Here is a 14,926-nt window from a genome sequence, read left to right on the forward strand (position 1 = left end):
GGATTTATGTTCTCCTTAATATAAGCAGTTAATTACTGCTCATTAGTTAAGTCGTCTTTAGAAAACAAATGGTTGCCTTAATCCATCCTTGTAATTTAAGAAAATGTTGTGGGGGGCTGAGGTGGGGAGTTAGTGGGTTTTCTTTTTACTTTTATTAGACAAATGTGGTGTGGGGTTTTGGGGGGGTTAGTCTTTTGCAATATGCAGGGAGATGAAATGTTTTTGAATTTGTGCTTTGGAGTGCTTTTGCTTTTTCATTTATATTCAGTAGCATGCAATTTTCACCAAATGTCTCACCAAATTATTATTGTTTGGAAAAATATTACTGAGAATAACTGAAGTGTTTTATATTATTCTACCTTTTAGGGAAGAAAATTATTATATAATTCAATACCCTATAAATTCGGGTTTAAGTTCCTACTTTTTTCCATTCCTTAAAATTTTAAGATGTTTTTTTGCTGTACATTTTAGTGTTTTCTAATCACTTTAGTATTTTCTAGTCATCTGACACTTAAAAGTGATCATCAGGTAAATCAGGATCCATAAAGGACTGACCTATAAACACAGAGCTCTACATCGACAGTGTTGGTTTTATATTTTTTCCTTTAATTATCTTAAAATAGCTTCTCTTTTGTCTTGATTTTTTTGGAACCTGAAAATGTCCATTACTACTCTTCCTTTTCGTGTGGATCTTGAATACCATTTCTTCTTTCCTTTTGTCTACATTGGTTATTACTATGCTATTTGAATGCCTGATATTCATTAATGGATTTTGTCTTGGCAAAATTGCTGTGATGATGGGAAGTATTTTGACCCTTTAGACCTGAGGCATACTGAGATCTAAGGAGTTGTGTAGGGTCAAGGGCAAGATCAAAAATCTGTACTTCTGCCCTGAGCTGAACCTGATCAGATAGATTGTGGTGAGTCAGCCTTTTTACAATTTTGTCAGTACATTGGACTTGTGACTTGTTTTCTTTTCAGTTAGTTTTAATTTAATAAGAAGTGCTAGACTTGTGCACTTACCTTCTTTTTCTCATTCGTTAACAATATTTATTTTAGTTAAATGGAGAATTTCCAGCCTGAACGTACTTTACCACTCTGTTCCTGTATTCTTCATTGTTAATCTGCCTCCTTTTCTTCTTATTGCAGGTGCTGTGCAAGCTTTTCCACACAGCTCTGCCACTATATTTCATTCTTGAACTGCAACACATTCTTACTTGTCCAAACCAGGACCTAGATACTACCAGTTGTGCAATGGTTTTATGATCTGGATAAACATACACCTGACATTTGGCTGACATCACCAAATTCATTCTTATTTGTTACCTAGTCGATAAATGAACCTAGATCTCCAGAGGTGAAAAGCTAGTGCACTAACACACTCACTGCACGACCTACTCTCTAAAACTCTTTGATTTTAGTTATGGTAGGACTCATGTAAATTACTAATGTTATCAAGTGCTATCCTGGATTAAAGCATTAACATAAGTAATGTTTGAGTAATTCGTGCTTCTACTATAAAGTATGCAATGGTGCATTTTTTTCCATAAGATAAAACCCAGTGGGTTGTGTGCATGAAAACTCAGTTCCCTCACATACAAATATTGGACTCAGTCAGCTGTGAATGCAGGTGTTTAAAGTTAAGTACAGTTACAGTTTGCGCACATAAGTGGGGGTGAGGCTGAGGACTCTCTGAAAATCTGTCCCACTGTCTTCTTGTCAAGTTTGTTAGTTTTCATTGTTGTATGAAGTAATTCCTCTTTTGTAATTGGAAAGAGTTTCCAACAATTTAAATGAGAACTCTGCTTTTTATTTTAGGACAAAAATCTCTCAAGATATTGAAAGACTGATTCATCAAAATGACATTATAGACAGAGTTGTGTATGACCTTGATAATTTGAAGTAAGTTTTTACTCTTCTGAAAACAATATTCAGCAAATACTCTAAGTCTGTTCTACTTTCTCTATGATATGATTAGTAATATTTAAATCAGTACTATTATGACAGACTTCAATGAAAGTTTCATCTGATGTAATACTGTTTCTGCTATCCAGGCTGTATTTAGAGGAAGGTTCAAAATAATTTATGAAATTACCAAGTGAGGACTAAAGTAAACTTAACGAATTTGTTTTAGATAAGTTTGTTTTATTAATTTTGATCCCTTTCCTTTTTCTACTCATAGTTGTACAGTACCAGAGGAAGCAGATGTTTTGAAGTTTAATTCCAAATTTGAATCTGGAAACTTGCGCAAAGTTATTCAGATCAGAAAGTAAGATATTTCAACTCTTCTTGTCACACATAAGGCCTTTTATTTCTGCTTCTTAAAAAAAGATTGATTTGTTTTTGTTAATCTTTAGAAATGAGTATGATCTAATTCTGAACTCGGATATAAATAGCAATCACTATCATCAATGGTTTTACTTTGAAGTCAGCGGAATGAAAACTGGCATTGGTTACCGGTTTAACATCATCAACTGTGAAAAGTCAAACAGTCAGTTTAATTACGGTAAGATACATTTCCCATGCTTTGAGAAGAAATATGTAGAAAAATATCTGTACTAGACAGCTCAGCTGTTTCCTTCCTTCCGCCCCGGGATTGGTAGTATAGTCATGTTGTCAGATCAGATTCTTTTTTAATAGTATTACTAGAAAATGTTTTGACAAGTTTCCGTTAAAAAAAAAAAAAAAGTATCTTAAAACACTGGCTGTCCGTTTTTAAAATGAAGTTTTGTTGTAAGTGAGGCCAAAGCAGAAGAAATTTACTGGTGGCTGCAGCTAAAATTTGTCCCAAGACCATTTTGGAGGGGACAACACCAAAGGCTGTTGATCCACACAGGTGCAAGAAGAATGACAGCTGTCATCATTAATCCCTTTCTGAACAGAGGTGTATTTTCAGATGTGAAAGTAAGGGGAGACATTCTTAAACAGCTTAGTCTTACTGATGTGAAGAGAGGCACGTTATCTGAGAAAGAAATGAAATGCTGGGCTTCATAGGTGACCCTTGCAGTCTCCAGCAAGTAGTGTGTGCTGCTTGTACCTCATCCAACAGTACTGGCTTACTGAATATGCCTTTCTTCCACTTGTCTGGGAGGAGCAGGAGGGAGGGGGTGTCATTCAGCTTAAAACCATTTGTGTTGGGAGTTTTTTTTTTTCCTGCTGCATTTCAGGAAATGCAGTCCTTTAAGGAGGAGGAGGAGAAGCTCCCCTCTCTTGTGCCAACCTCAAAACTCTTTGGACAGAGTAACATCGTATTCTTCTTTGTCATAATTGTACAATTCACATTGACAAAATCCAAGAATACCAGTTAGTTTGACCAGGAATAAGATGCTTTTAAATTATTTACTAATCAGTTACCTTAGATCTTCATTCATATGTTGCATATGCTTAACTGATAGTTACTTTTGTTTTTTTAAGTACACTGACTGAATCAATCAATGTATATGGCTAATTATCTAACCAGTAAATAATGTTCAATTAATATGTATTATTTTCTACTCTAATTTCATATTAAGTATTCAACTTAAGTATAGTCTCCAAAAAATAGAATCTTTAAAGAGTTACTGTTTTTAAAAAAAAAAAATTGTCCTGAAACATCAGTTATTTTCCAGCTATCCAGGTGAATGGATGATAGTATCAATTTTTTATATTCTCTTTGAAGGCTTTTTGTAATGCTGAGTTGGATGGAGTGTGACCCAAGATTTCTTGTAGATTACCATTCATACTAAGCACAGCTTTCATTTCAAGGTTTCATTTTGGTCTTCTGTAGGTGTGATTCTTTTTTTCTTTAATTTGTTATTTTCTGAAAATTAGGACCTGATGAGGGGAGAGGGGGAAGAATCTTTTGTGACCTGGTTGAAAGAGTGTACAATACCCAGGCATTTATGAAAATACACTCTGTGATAGTGAGTAAATGAGTATAGGTAGTTCAGAGACTCGCATGTAAGTGTTGATGTGGTCCATTACTGCTAAGATCTTGATGTTTAATGTTAAGCATTAAAGTGAGATGCATTTTTTTCTTTAAGGTATGCAGCCCCTCATGTATTCTGTTCAAGAAGCATTAAATTCTCGACCATGTTGGACTCGTGTAGGGACAGATATTTGTTACTATAAGTAAGTACACCAATCAAACATACAGCAAATCATGCACTGAAGACTAATATGAGGTACAATTTTTGAGGAGAAATGTTTGCTTCTGAGTTTGATAATTCTATTTTAGTAGTTCTGTTGTGAACAGAGTTTTCTTCCTGAGATACTATGGAGAGTAACAGAAGTGATCAAAATATATAGGGTCTTATTTTGTTAGCACACTGCTAATATTTAAGCTGTTGATCTTTTATGCTTTTGTCAGAAATTGCATACTGTTCCAGAGAAACTTTTAAGGGAATGTATATATACATGCTTACTTGAAATCGTAATAGTGACTTCCAGTAATACTGATCCGGTGGTGCTTGTGATTAGACTCCTGTATTCTATGGTACAATCGTTGTAGAGCAATCCTGGAACACAGGATGAGATGGTACAGCATATCCATGCGTTCACCATTCTTGGTCGACAATTGTTTGCTTCCCTCCCTTTTTTTGTTGTTGCTGTTTTGTTTTGTTACTTGGTTTTGTTTACTCACCTTATCCCAATATGAATGAATGTGTATCACTGCTATAATAAAGTGTCTTTACAGATGGTGGGAACCAGTGTGTTTAACCTAGATGTACGCAGAAGAGAAATACAATCACTAAAAGTCTTCCTGGCTCTTAGAATGTGTGTTCAGGAATAATCCATGATACGAAAAAAAATTATTCTAATGTGTTTACCTTCATTTTACTCTTAGGAATCACTTTTCAAGAAGTTCAATTGCTGCTGGAGGTCAGAAAGGAAAATCTTACTACACAATTACGTTCACAGTGACTTTCCAACATAAAGATGATGTCTGCTACTTTGCTTACCATTATCCATATACATATTCAACTTTAAAGGTGAGAAGATTATAATCTGTTACATAGATAAATATTTATACTTTTGGACAAATGTGAAACGTTGTGAGTTTCGTGAGTGAATTCTTTTTATTTCTTTTTGTAAAGTTCAAAATGCTCCTTAAAATGGAGAATTTTCATAAAATATTGGTGTTTAGACTGGCAAAGAGTGTACGAGAGAACTGTCCCTGGAAAAATAAAGTTGATACTTACTTGCAGGCTAAATGGGTTTTCTCGGAATCATAATTCATAACTGACTGGAAACATGCTAATTGGATGAAGTTTTTGTGTTTGAGTCAAATGACTCACATCTTGCTGTTCTACATATACCTCTTCAAAACTGACCTATTCGAGTTACTATATTTTAGATAATTAGAGACCTTTTTAGGATAATGAATAGGCTAAAGAAGTGTTGTGAAGCTTTTAGTACTAAGCAAAACTCCTGGCTAGAATGTCTATTGGTTATTTCTGTCAGAGCAATAAAAGCGAACTTGGGGATTCAGTGGCTAGTGCGTAACAGCACTGAATGAAGCTTTTTACTAAGCCACACTTGCTTGTGGAGGAAGTGCCTGGGTTAAGGGATGTTATAAGCAGCTGCTGCCTCCAACCGTGCTGAGGCCTGGTGGTTCCGCCTGCCTGGCTGCTGGAGCCCAGCCAAGGGACCCAGGGGTCTCTGTCCCAGGCTGATGGACATGGCTGCTGCTTTCCTGTTTGCTTGTAGGTTCAACTACTAGTGAGTCCAAGTGTGTATCCCAAAGAAAGAGAGAGAGAGAGACTCAGGCACACACACTTGCACATCCCCCACCCCCAGCAGCGTGGCTGGCTACACAGGCTGGCACAGAGAAGGTGCTGCCTTCAACAGCACCTCTGTGTAACACTACCAGGACTTGCTTAAGGACACCCAAGTCCCTTTCCTCCTCTCCAACTGGTAAGAGTTGCTGTTCACTAGTAAAAGTACACAGCCACCCGCTCTCTAGAATCACACGCACACGCACATTTGTGGACGACTGGCATGGTCCATCTGTGCCACACCCCTGCCTGGATCCTGGTCTCCCCTACCTGCTGTGCAGGCCTCCAGCTTGCAGGCTAGTCCAGCCTGATGCTCACTAGCAAACAATGCGTGCACTCACACACTCCTCTCACAGGCGGAGGAGTGTGGTTCCCCCCAGATGCCACCTGACACCCCTTCCTCGATCTGGAGCCTCATGCTCGCTGGGTAGTCCACCTTGAAGTTTGCTAGCAAATTGCACACGCACCCGCCCCCCATGCACACTAGCATATGCTTGCCCCCTGCCCCCAGCAGCTGGTACCAGGTACACGGGTTCCTGCTCCCAGGAACAACCCATGTTCCTGCTCTAGGTGCTGGCACTGAGGCACCCTCCCGTGTTTCACTCACCCTTATCACCCACTACATGCTGTTCTTGCCCCAGTGGCTGGACACCAAGACCCTTACCCACTCCAATAGCTGGCACTGAGACCCCCCTCTTGCTACCTTTGCGGACACCACAGACCGAAGGGTGCCCACGCTGCGTACAGCTCCAGCTGCTGGCACCAAGTCCACTTGCTTTGATCCCAACAGTAGCTGGCACTTTAGACACAAAGCCTGTGGTGTCCACAGAGATGCTCCCAAGAGGTGTGGCCTCTCCAACTACTGATGCTGAGACCCTTGCTCACTCCAGTTGCTGATCGCAAATCCACTCACACCTGTCGTCTGAGCTGCACCTAGTTCATGCAGCACTTGCATGCGTGGGATAGAGAGTGAGGCCACACAGAGAGATAGCTAAGGGCAGACTGTAGGGATCAGGTGCATAAGGTTTGTATAGTCCCACAGGTCCCCTTTGAATATCCCAAATCCTCATGTTCCGCTCGTTTCCTCCTTGTCCCTCAGGTGGCCCTCTCCAAAGTTTTGCGTGTAGATTCTTAATGGCCCATTAGTTAGAGACTGGAGACTTCGGTCTTTGCTGTTGTTTCTGCTATGTCTTGTCTACCAGGATTGTTTCTTTCTGTTCCTGTTTATTGCTTTTCCCTTTACTTGTTGTCCCCTTTTGCACTGAAAAGGTCCCTGATCAGATAACCTTAATGAAGCAGAGGTTCTTACCTTCCATATACCTTTACAGTATCATCTGGTAGAAAATAATGTATCCTCTGTGCCTTCATCTTCCTCGAAGCAGTTGGAAAAATGGACTCTATAAAGGGAAGTATTCAGTCAGTCAGAGATGTAGAGAATGCTATTTCATGGTCAAAATTATGATGGAAACTTGAACATTGTTTAGAACAACAAAAAGAAAGATCGATTCAATAGTACCTGTGGAATACACTGTGATACGTGACTGCAAAAGATTTTAAATATTTTTTCATTATTTTTGGGATGAAGATGCATCTTCAGAAGCTAGAATCTATGCACAACCCTCAACAGATATATTTTCGACAAGACGTTCTCTGTGAGACCCTAGCTGGCAACAGTTGTCCCTTAGTCACTATTACAGCCATGCCAGAGTCCAATTACTATGAACATATCTGTCAGTTCAGTAAGTATGACTTTTCTTTCTCATCAAATGAAAATAATGTTAAATCTAGCTCTTTATGAAAAAAAATTAGTATTAACTGTTGTGCATTGTAAAAATAGCAATGTAAAATAAGGTTAATGAATTTCATGAAATTAAGAGGTGTCAATATTCAGGATTTGCTTTGTATTTAGTAATATTTATTTGTGGTAGTCAAATAAGGATATTTATATCTGGATATATAGGAGTATATGTAATCAGTTGCTGGATATTTTTGCATGTTACATTTTGCAGACAACACTTCTTGGAAAAGAATACCTGACTTCTGAGTAACTTTTTTCTCCAAATGCTCAGGTTATTTGCTTGTCAAAAAATCTGTCATAAAGCCAATATCTAAGCTACTGCAATTTGAAGTGAGCTTTAGTTATGACAGCATTCCTGGTTTGTTCCTCCACCCCAGTATTTTTCTTGGCTATTGGAAAAAAGGCCATCAAAATCATTGTATCATAATTGCCAGCTCAAACTAATTGTGACTGTATAATTGTCTGATTGAATTTAAAGCTCCATTGTGAGAGTTTTGTAATTAGCACTCCTTATAACAATATTCTGGCAAACTCTATCAGTAATACTGATACTCAATAATACTCAACTCCCAAATACTGTATTTTGCATTGTAATAAATGAACCTGGCTATTGCCTCTTTTTTTCAATTAACAAACTGTTTACTTAGCTTGAATCATATTTTGCAACTTCTATGCATACTTCTTTTAGGGAATCGTCCTTATGTTTTCCTATCTGCTCGTGTACATCCTGGAGAGACTAATGCAAGCTGGGTTATGAAGGGAACGCTGGAATACCTTATGAGCAATAATCCAAGTGCCCAATGTTTACGAGAATCTTACATTTTCAAAATTATTCCCATGCTCAATCCAGATGGTGTCATCAGTGGAAAGTAAGCATGAGTTTACTCACAAATACGTCACCTCTACTACTAAGTGTTTGCATCTGTTAATTAAAAAAAAAAAAAAGTAGTCTAAACTAATCCCGGCAACATACAAATGCAATACTTAATATGAAAAAAAACCACTTACAAAATTGCTAGGACTCTTTATTTTTTTAGCTTTTTAAAGGCAGATGCACTGTTCCATAAATTTCAGTTTTATAAAAAGTATTTTCAGCTGTTCCTGGATGATAATCATTCCTGTGTGACTTGACATGGCATTTTAATTGTATTTCTTGTCTTGGGTAGGTGTAGAGTGTTATATGAGAGCACAGCTGCTTTTAGAAAAAGTTCACGGTTCTCATGAAAAAAAACAGTTCTTGTATCTGAGAAAGGTTTTAATGTAATTTTTCTCGCTTTTTTATTATAGTTTTTAGAAGGGTGTTATGGAAATGGCTGTTGTCAAATGTTATTAAAAGGGGGGAAGTTAATAGGTGTGCAAGAGAAAGAGTAAGAGAGTATCCTGATTTAATTAAAGTTACTAATGGTAATTCTTTCACTTACTACCACTTTTCTTAATAAATTTAAGGGATATTTCAGAACCTTTTGTTACTGCTGTGAGCATTCAGCAGTCTATATTTACTTGGTTACAGGGAATTCATATGAAATGGAAATTTTGGTATGATGAATCTACAGTTCCTTCTTACCTAGTTATGGGTAGTATTTTAAAAGGTTTTGTGAACAAAATTGTAAAAATGAAACGAATTACGGATTTGAGTAGAACCCTGACTTTATATTTGGAAGAGCATGTATATAACAGAACATCAGGAATTAAAACATTCAGAATACAAATGGAAGTTTAATACAAGGACAATTAAGAAATTTGTCCCAGCAGACACAATCTAAAGACAAATGTACTGAAGATGACTGCTGCATGAACATGAATTTCTGCAAGTTTAAAAGTTCTTGCTGATAGTTGACTGAATACAGAGATGATCTTTATTTGTTTGCTGGGATTTTTGTTGTTGTTTTTTTTTTCTTTCTTGTTTTTCTCGCAGCTACTTGTCTCCTAACAACTTCATGTTTCAAGTCTTAGATTTCTGTTTGACATTAGTCTTTATATCACAGAAGTCAAACACCAAAACTTGTAAAAATACCATGTATTCAAAATTACTGATTTTGATCTAGCATTTGAATAGAATCACAAGCTTTCAGTTTCAACAGCAAATAAGCAAGATTATAACTGACTTCTTATGAGAAGCTACTTCTAATTTATTTTTAGGTTTTCTGTAACATAACTGAAAGAACCCCAAATACTTCTATTATTTGGCATGTTAGAAAACTGAAGTTTGTTTCTTACCAGACTCCTTCCAAAGAAGCAGTGGTGATGAGGAAAACTCAAGGTGGGGGGGAGGCTTATTTAAAAGTATGATAATACAGACTACATCATGCGTTTTTCCACCCCCCCACAATAGCCACCGTTGCTCTTTAAGTGGAGAAGATTTAAACAGACAGTGGCAAAACCCAAATCCAGATCTGCATCCCACTATTTACCATGCTAAAGGGTTACTGCAATATCTGGCTGCTATAAAACGTTTACCTTTGGTGAGTATGTGTGTGTAAGCAATTCTGAATCTTTTTAACCTTGTCCATGTAGCTAGTCTATAAAGTAAACATTTTAATATGGTCTTGTAAACTGTGTCACACTTAAATTTGACTTGGAGAACTGGTCTTCTGCAAACTTTTAGATCTAAATCTGTTTCCTTTGCTAGGGTAGAAGGTTAAACCTTCCTTAGATGAATCCTACGTTTTGTCTTAATGCACAAGTTCATTATGTAAGGAGTTGTGCTTCCTAATTCTTTGGAACTTTCAACAGTACAAATAAAAATTTTATTTTTGTCCTTCTATTACTTTTATAAAATGTTAATTCTATATACCTTGGCTTTATTTTGCTAAATGATTCATTGTAGGTCTACTGCGATTATCATGGTCACTCTCGTAAAAAAAATGTGTTTATGTATGGCTGCAGCATCAAAGAGACAATGTGGCACACAAATGTTAATGCTGCCTCTTGTGACCTGACGGAAGACCCTGGTTACAGGGTAAGTTTGTACCTTTTTCACTTGGCATGAATTTGGAATATACTTTTCAAATCATTTCCAATATTATTCTGTGCACACAGTGACTTTATAGCATAAGCAGACTTATTTAGAATGATCTCTTTTTAGTTCATGAGTGTATTTCAAAGTATTTTGAAAGCTTTAAACTTCGTACACTAATACAGCTAAGGATTTGGTGTTAGTAGAGTGCTTTATTTTTGGGGTCCTTGTACCAATACGTGCTTTCTTGTGTTCAGCATTACTATTATAGTGTATACATGGAAAATACGCTGCTGTGCATTTATAATTACTGGATGAAAAAAGAGTCATTTAAGCATGGCAAACAATATTCTAGCAATAAGAAAATAAAAATACTGAATTGCTCTGAGAAATACTCATTTTTGTGTATGGAAATGGGCAGGATTCCTCTTACAAAAATGTATAGATAAGGCATGTGCCCTTAATACGTATACATAATAAACTTGCACTAACAACATTCACTGCATTGTATAAGCTTTCAAAAATTCCAGAAGATTTAGAGATTTAAACATGTAATCTTACTGTTTCTTCTGTGTAACTCCACTGCCGCCTTGTGGCAACTGCAAATCTGTGCAACCTAATGCATCCAAACCCCGTGGTTTTTTGATGAGATGCAGAGTTAAGCTTGAAGAGCGTGTGAATGCACGTTAAAACACTTGTTCTGCATCCGTGAGTGTAAATGAGTACAGATGCTTTCCGATTTTTTTCTCAAATCTCTCTCAATTTTCAAAAAAATTCTGTCGCTCCTTGATTTTCTTGTGTGATTTCCTGGATGCTGAGTCCGATGCCATTCATGTAAGCTGCCCAACATGTTTATACGGGGTTTTGTCACTTCAGCCTGTACTACCATAGCACACACAAGACAATAGTCAATAAGAATTGTGGGAAAAAGCCTTTTGGCTTCAAAATGGCGAACTGAAATATCTGAGCAAGCTTACACTAATAATGGTATATCTGTTGCTGAAATAAATTCAAGTAAATTCAAAGTGGTCATGTGTTTTGGCTTAACTCATGCAAATAAAAGCTGGAAAGAATGTAATCGTTTAGCGTTAGTCAAATGCTAAACATACATTTGCATAACTGTTTCTTGTCTTTTTCCAAAGCTGTCATGTAAACAGTCATATTGAACTTTGGTTCATGTTCTTGAAATTAAATATGCACCTAGTGCTTTGGTGAATACGAATGAATTTTATACATTAATAAACTATTGACGGTGTTAGTCAGATTGGATTGTTGAAACAGTCTGAATTAAATTCATTAATTATATGGGGTATGTAGTACACTTAATTTGAGCAAAGTTAGCTTGGTGAATTAGGAGGAGGTGGTGATCACCTGAAAAATTCTTTTGTGTCCTGATTCTTACCCACATGACTAACACCTCATTTTAGTGATTGAATCTGAAAAAGAGGATTTTAATAAGTGGGAAATAGCAAACCTGTTGTCACTTGAACACACTGGGTTTTGAAAACTCAAGATGGAGAAATGTTTTAATTCTTGTTCTTTTAATTCAAATTGCAGCAAAATTTTCTGATAACAGTCTGATTGAATATTCCCCTCCCCCCTGCTTCCATAAGTGAAATAAAAGAATTGCTGTATTTTTCAAATTGCTGTCCTGCAGGCACTCCCCAAGATCCTGAGTCAAACTGCCCCAGCATTCTGCATGGGCAGCTGCAGTTTCGTAGTGGAAAAGTCCAAGGAATCAACAGCGCGAGTTGTTGTCTGGAGAGAGATAGGAGTACAAAGGAGCTACACAATGGAAAGCACCTTATGTGGATGTGACCAGGGCAAATATAAGGTAAGAAAAATATATCGGTTAAACTGTTCTTGCTTTATAATTTCTTCCATTTGCATTGGTATCTTGTTCTATAACCCCACTTGCTTGCTTTAAATTTCTAAAATTCTTCTAAGATCTCTGTGTACACTAATGTGAAATTACGTAATTTACAATATTATAGGTTGCGTAACAGTCTTCATCTGTCACTTAACCTCCCCCCATCCCCCCCCTCGTAGTATGTTATGCTTATTGGCTGTTTTAACAAGATTAGTATTAATTATTGCTTGTAACACCTATGTATGCATGTAGTTAAAAAAGTCAGAACTGTTCTTTCCAGTGGATTATTAAAATTGGGTCGTAATAAATGCCAATACTAGAATAAAAATTTCCTTTACCACATGGCAATTTCAGGCTTCACCATAGCAGTTCATGGTTCTTCAGCAGATATTTAGTAGTGTCCCTTACAGAATTTCCTGTGTAGTTGCAGAAACAGGCTTGTAAATCAAAACACTTTCACATCGGGTTACCAGAATTACAAATTACACATCTCTGAACTCATCATAGTTGTTTGACTTCTTGACTTAAAACTTGTATTCATCTCCTTCAAAAGTGTTAAGAGGGATAGATATTTGAAAAAAAAGGTGACCCTGTTCGTAGTTTCTCATTAGTGGAAAACTTACTTCATAGAAAGTATTCATAGGGAAAAAAAGAACCACCACCCTAACATCTGATCTTCAACTTCTGTCACTGGGTTAAATTTAGCTACATACTGAAGCAAGTTTTTAAAATGAACATTCATGGAAGAAGTCACAGTTTCCTCTGCTTGGAAATAGAGTTTAGGAATGCTAATCAAGAAAATGACCACAAGCCTGAAATAAGGTGCTTGACAAAAAGAGGATCAGAAGGCTGGGATCAAGGGCAGGGGGCAGAAACAAAAAAAAAAGTTGGAACAAGGTATATTTAATGTATTAACATACACCCCAACACCCGTGCTTATCTCCCTAGGCAGAAGGAAGACAGATATTTTGGCAGGAATTTCAGTAGGTCTGTAGCTACTAAATGAATGAGTTAATTTTGTCAGTTAACAATAGACGCATTCCTGCTATTGTCAGAATATTCCATTATTCTTCAGATGACATCATTATGGAGCTTTAAAAAATGATAACTCATCCAACTTGCTTATTTTGAAACTTCCACAATATTCTTACAAACATGAACCTTCATGGCTTTAGCAATGTTGCTGCAGGAAATTGTTAAGAAAGGTGAATTGAAGATGCTTTGTGGACAAACTTTCAAGATGCTTAACCTGCAAAAATGGCTGAATTCTGTGGAAAAATCATTTGCTCAAAAGGGAAGAGCATTCTTCTATGTAATATAAACTATCTAATGAGATCAAATTGCTGTTCTGTCATTCATTTTATTTGGAATAAAACAGTTTGTGAGGTCTTAGTCATCCTTTGAATATACAGGAAAATTCGTTTTTTCTTCACTATGATAATGCTCAGACTTATTAAGAAAATGTATCTAAAAGGCCAAGGTGACTAGAGAGAACAAGAAAAGAACAACATTTCTCCAATGAGAAGATCAAAGAGATGAAAAGGCTCAGTCTTTTTTTTTTTTTTTTTCTTCCGTGGAGGGAGTGGGGCCAGCAACTCTGTGAATAAACTTGTGGTATGGATTAGATGACATATTTCATAATATGTTATTTCAAAACACAGAGAGGAGTTAAACTGTAGAAATTCCCTCCCCTCCTACTTCCCACCCCAAAGGACATGACAGTTCAGATCTGCGGGACTGTGTATCGTGTAAAGGTCTGAAGCACTTTTCCAGTCTTTTTCTGGTTTGGCATCATCACTGAATTTTGTTCAAAGCACAAAGAGGATTATTCAACACTTCTGTTCTTTGTGGAAGAAATGCTGAATCTTTGCCAAAGCTGGATAATACCAGAACATCAATTTTTCTTTTTATTATTTTTTACTTTACTCAGACAATGAGTAAAATGAATGCTAGACCATTTCCAGCCAGGAAACAATTGAACTGAAGTTAGCAAGTCTAACCTGAATTTAGGATCCCTGGTGACAGAATTATCTCTGGAAGCAGTCTTGTTTTAACTGCTTGTGTGGGATCTTTGTAGTGCATTGAGAATTAGTGCTGCAAATACTGCTCAGTCATCTGTGATTCAAGATACTGAAAAGCAAAAGTTCAGATAAAAAGATGCTCCAAGATCTACTACGGAGGATAATTAAGATGCCAGACAAAAGAACAATTTCTTCAATAATTCAGACCACCTGAAAACTGACATCAATCCCTTTCCTGATTGGAGATTAATAAGTTTGGGAGTATTGCTTAATTTTTAAGTTAATCGGAAAGATTATGATGGAAAGTTTATGATGCACATAAAGAGAAGACTTAAGGAGATTAGGATTCAGTCGACAAACTTTGTCAGTTCCCATGATCCTTCAGTCTCTAGGTTTTGAGTTCTCAAAAATTATCACATCTTTATAGGCTCTGCTGAATAAGAAGGCAGAAGAATAAGATGATGTTTTACTGTCTAACTGACTTCTCCAAATCTTAGTATGGCTGTTTTCAATTTATTAAGTACA

General features: G+C 36.7%; 1 protein-coding gene across 4 annotated transcripts in view; it reads left to right on the top strand.

Annotated features, from left to right (window-relative positions):
- Nucleotides 1-14,926, top strand: part of AGTPBP1 (ATP/GTP binding carboxypeptidase 1) — a 66,392-nt gene that overhangs the window by 32,188 nt on the left and 19,278 nt on the right. For 3 of the 4 annotated variants that reach the window (XM_075136910.1, XM_075136912.1, XM_075136911.1), the window contains exons 16-25: nt 1,819-1,902; nt 2,183-2,269; nt 2,358-2,506; nt 4,023-4,110; nt 4,826-4,970; nt 7,342-7,495; nt 8,243-8,423; nt 9,887-10,016; nt 10,382-10,513; nt 12,168-12,344. In XM_075136910.1, coding sequence (XP_074993011.1) covers nt 1,819-1,902; nt 2,183-2,269; nt 2,358-2,506; nt 4,023-4,110; nt 4,826-4,970; nt 7,342-7,495; nt 8,243-8,423; nt 9,887-10,016; nt 10,382-10,513; nt 12,168-12,344 — 1,327 coding nt within the window. The remainder of the gene's footprint in view (nt 1-1,818; nt 1,903-2,182; nt 2,270-2,357; nt 2,507-4,022; nt 4,111-4,825; nt 4,971-7,341; nt 7,496-8,242; nt 8,424-9,886; nt 10,017-10,381; nt 10,514-12,167; nt 12,345-14,926) is intronic. The other variant, XR_012670900.1, reaches the window with a different exon arrangement.

Source organism: Calonectris borealis, chromosome Z (assembly GCF_964195595.1).
Source record: "Calonectris borealis chromosome Z, bCalBor7.hap1.2, whole genome shotgun sequence".
In the NCBI taxonomy this organism is placed as follows: Eukaryota; Metazoa; Chordata; class Aves; order Procellariiformes; family Procellariidae; genus Calonectris; species Calonectris borealis.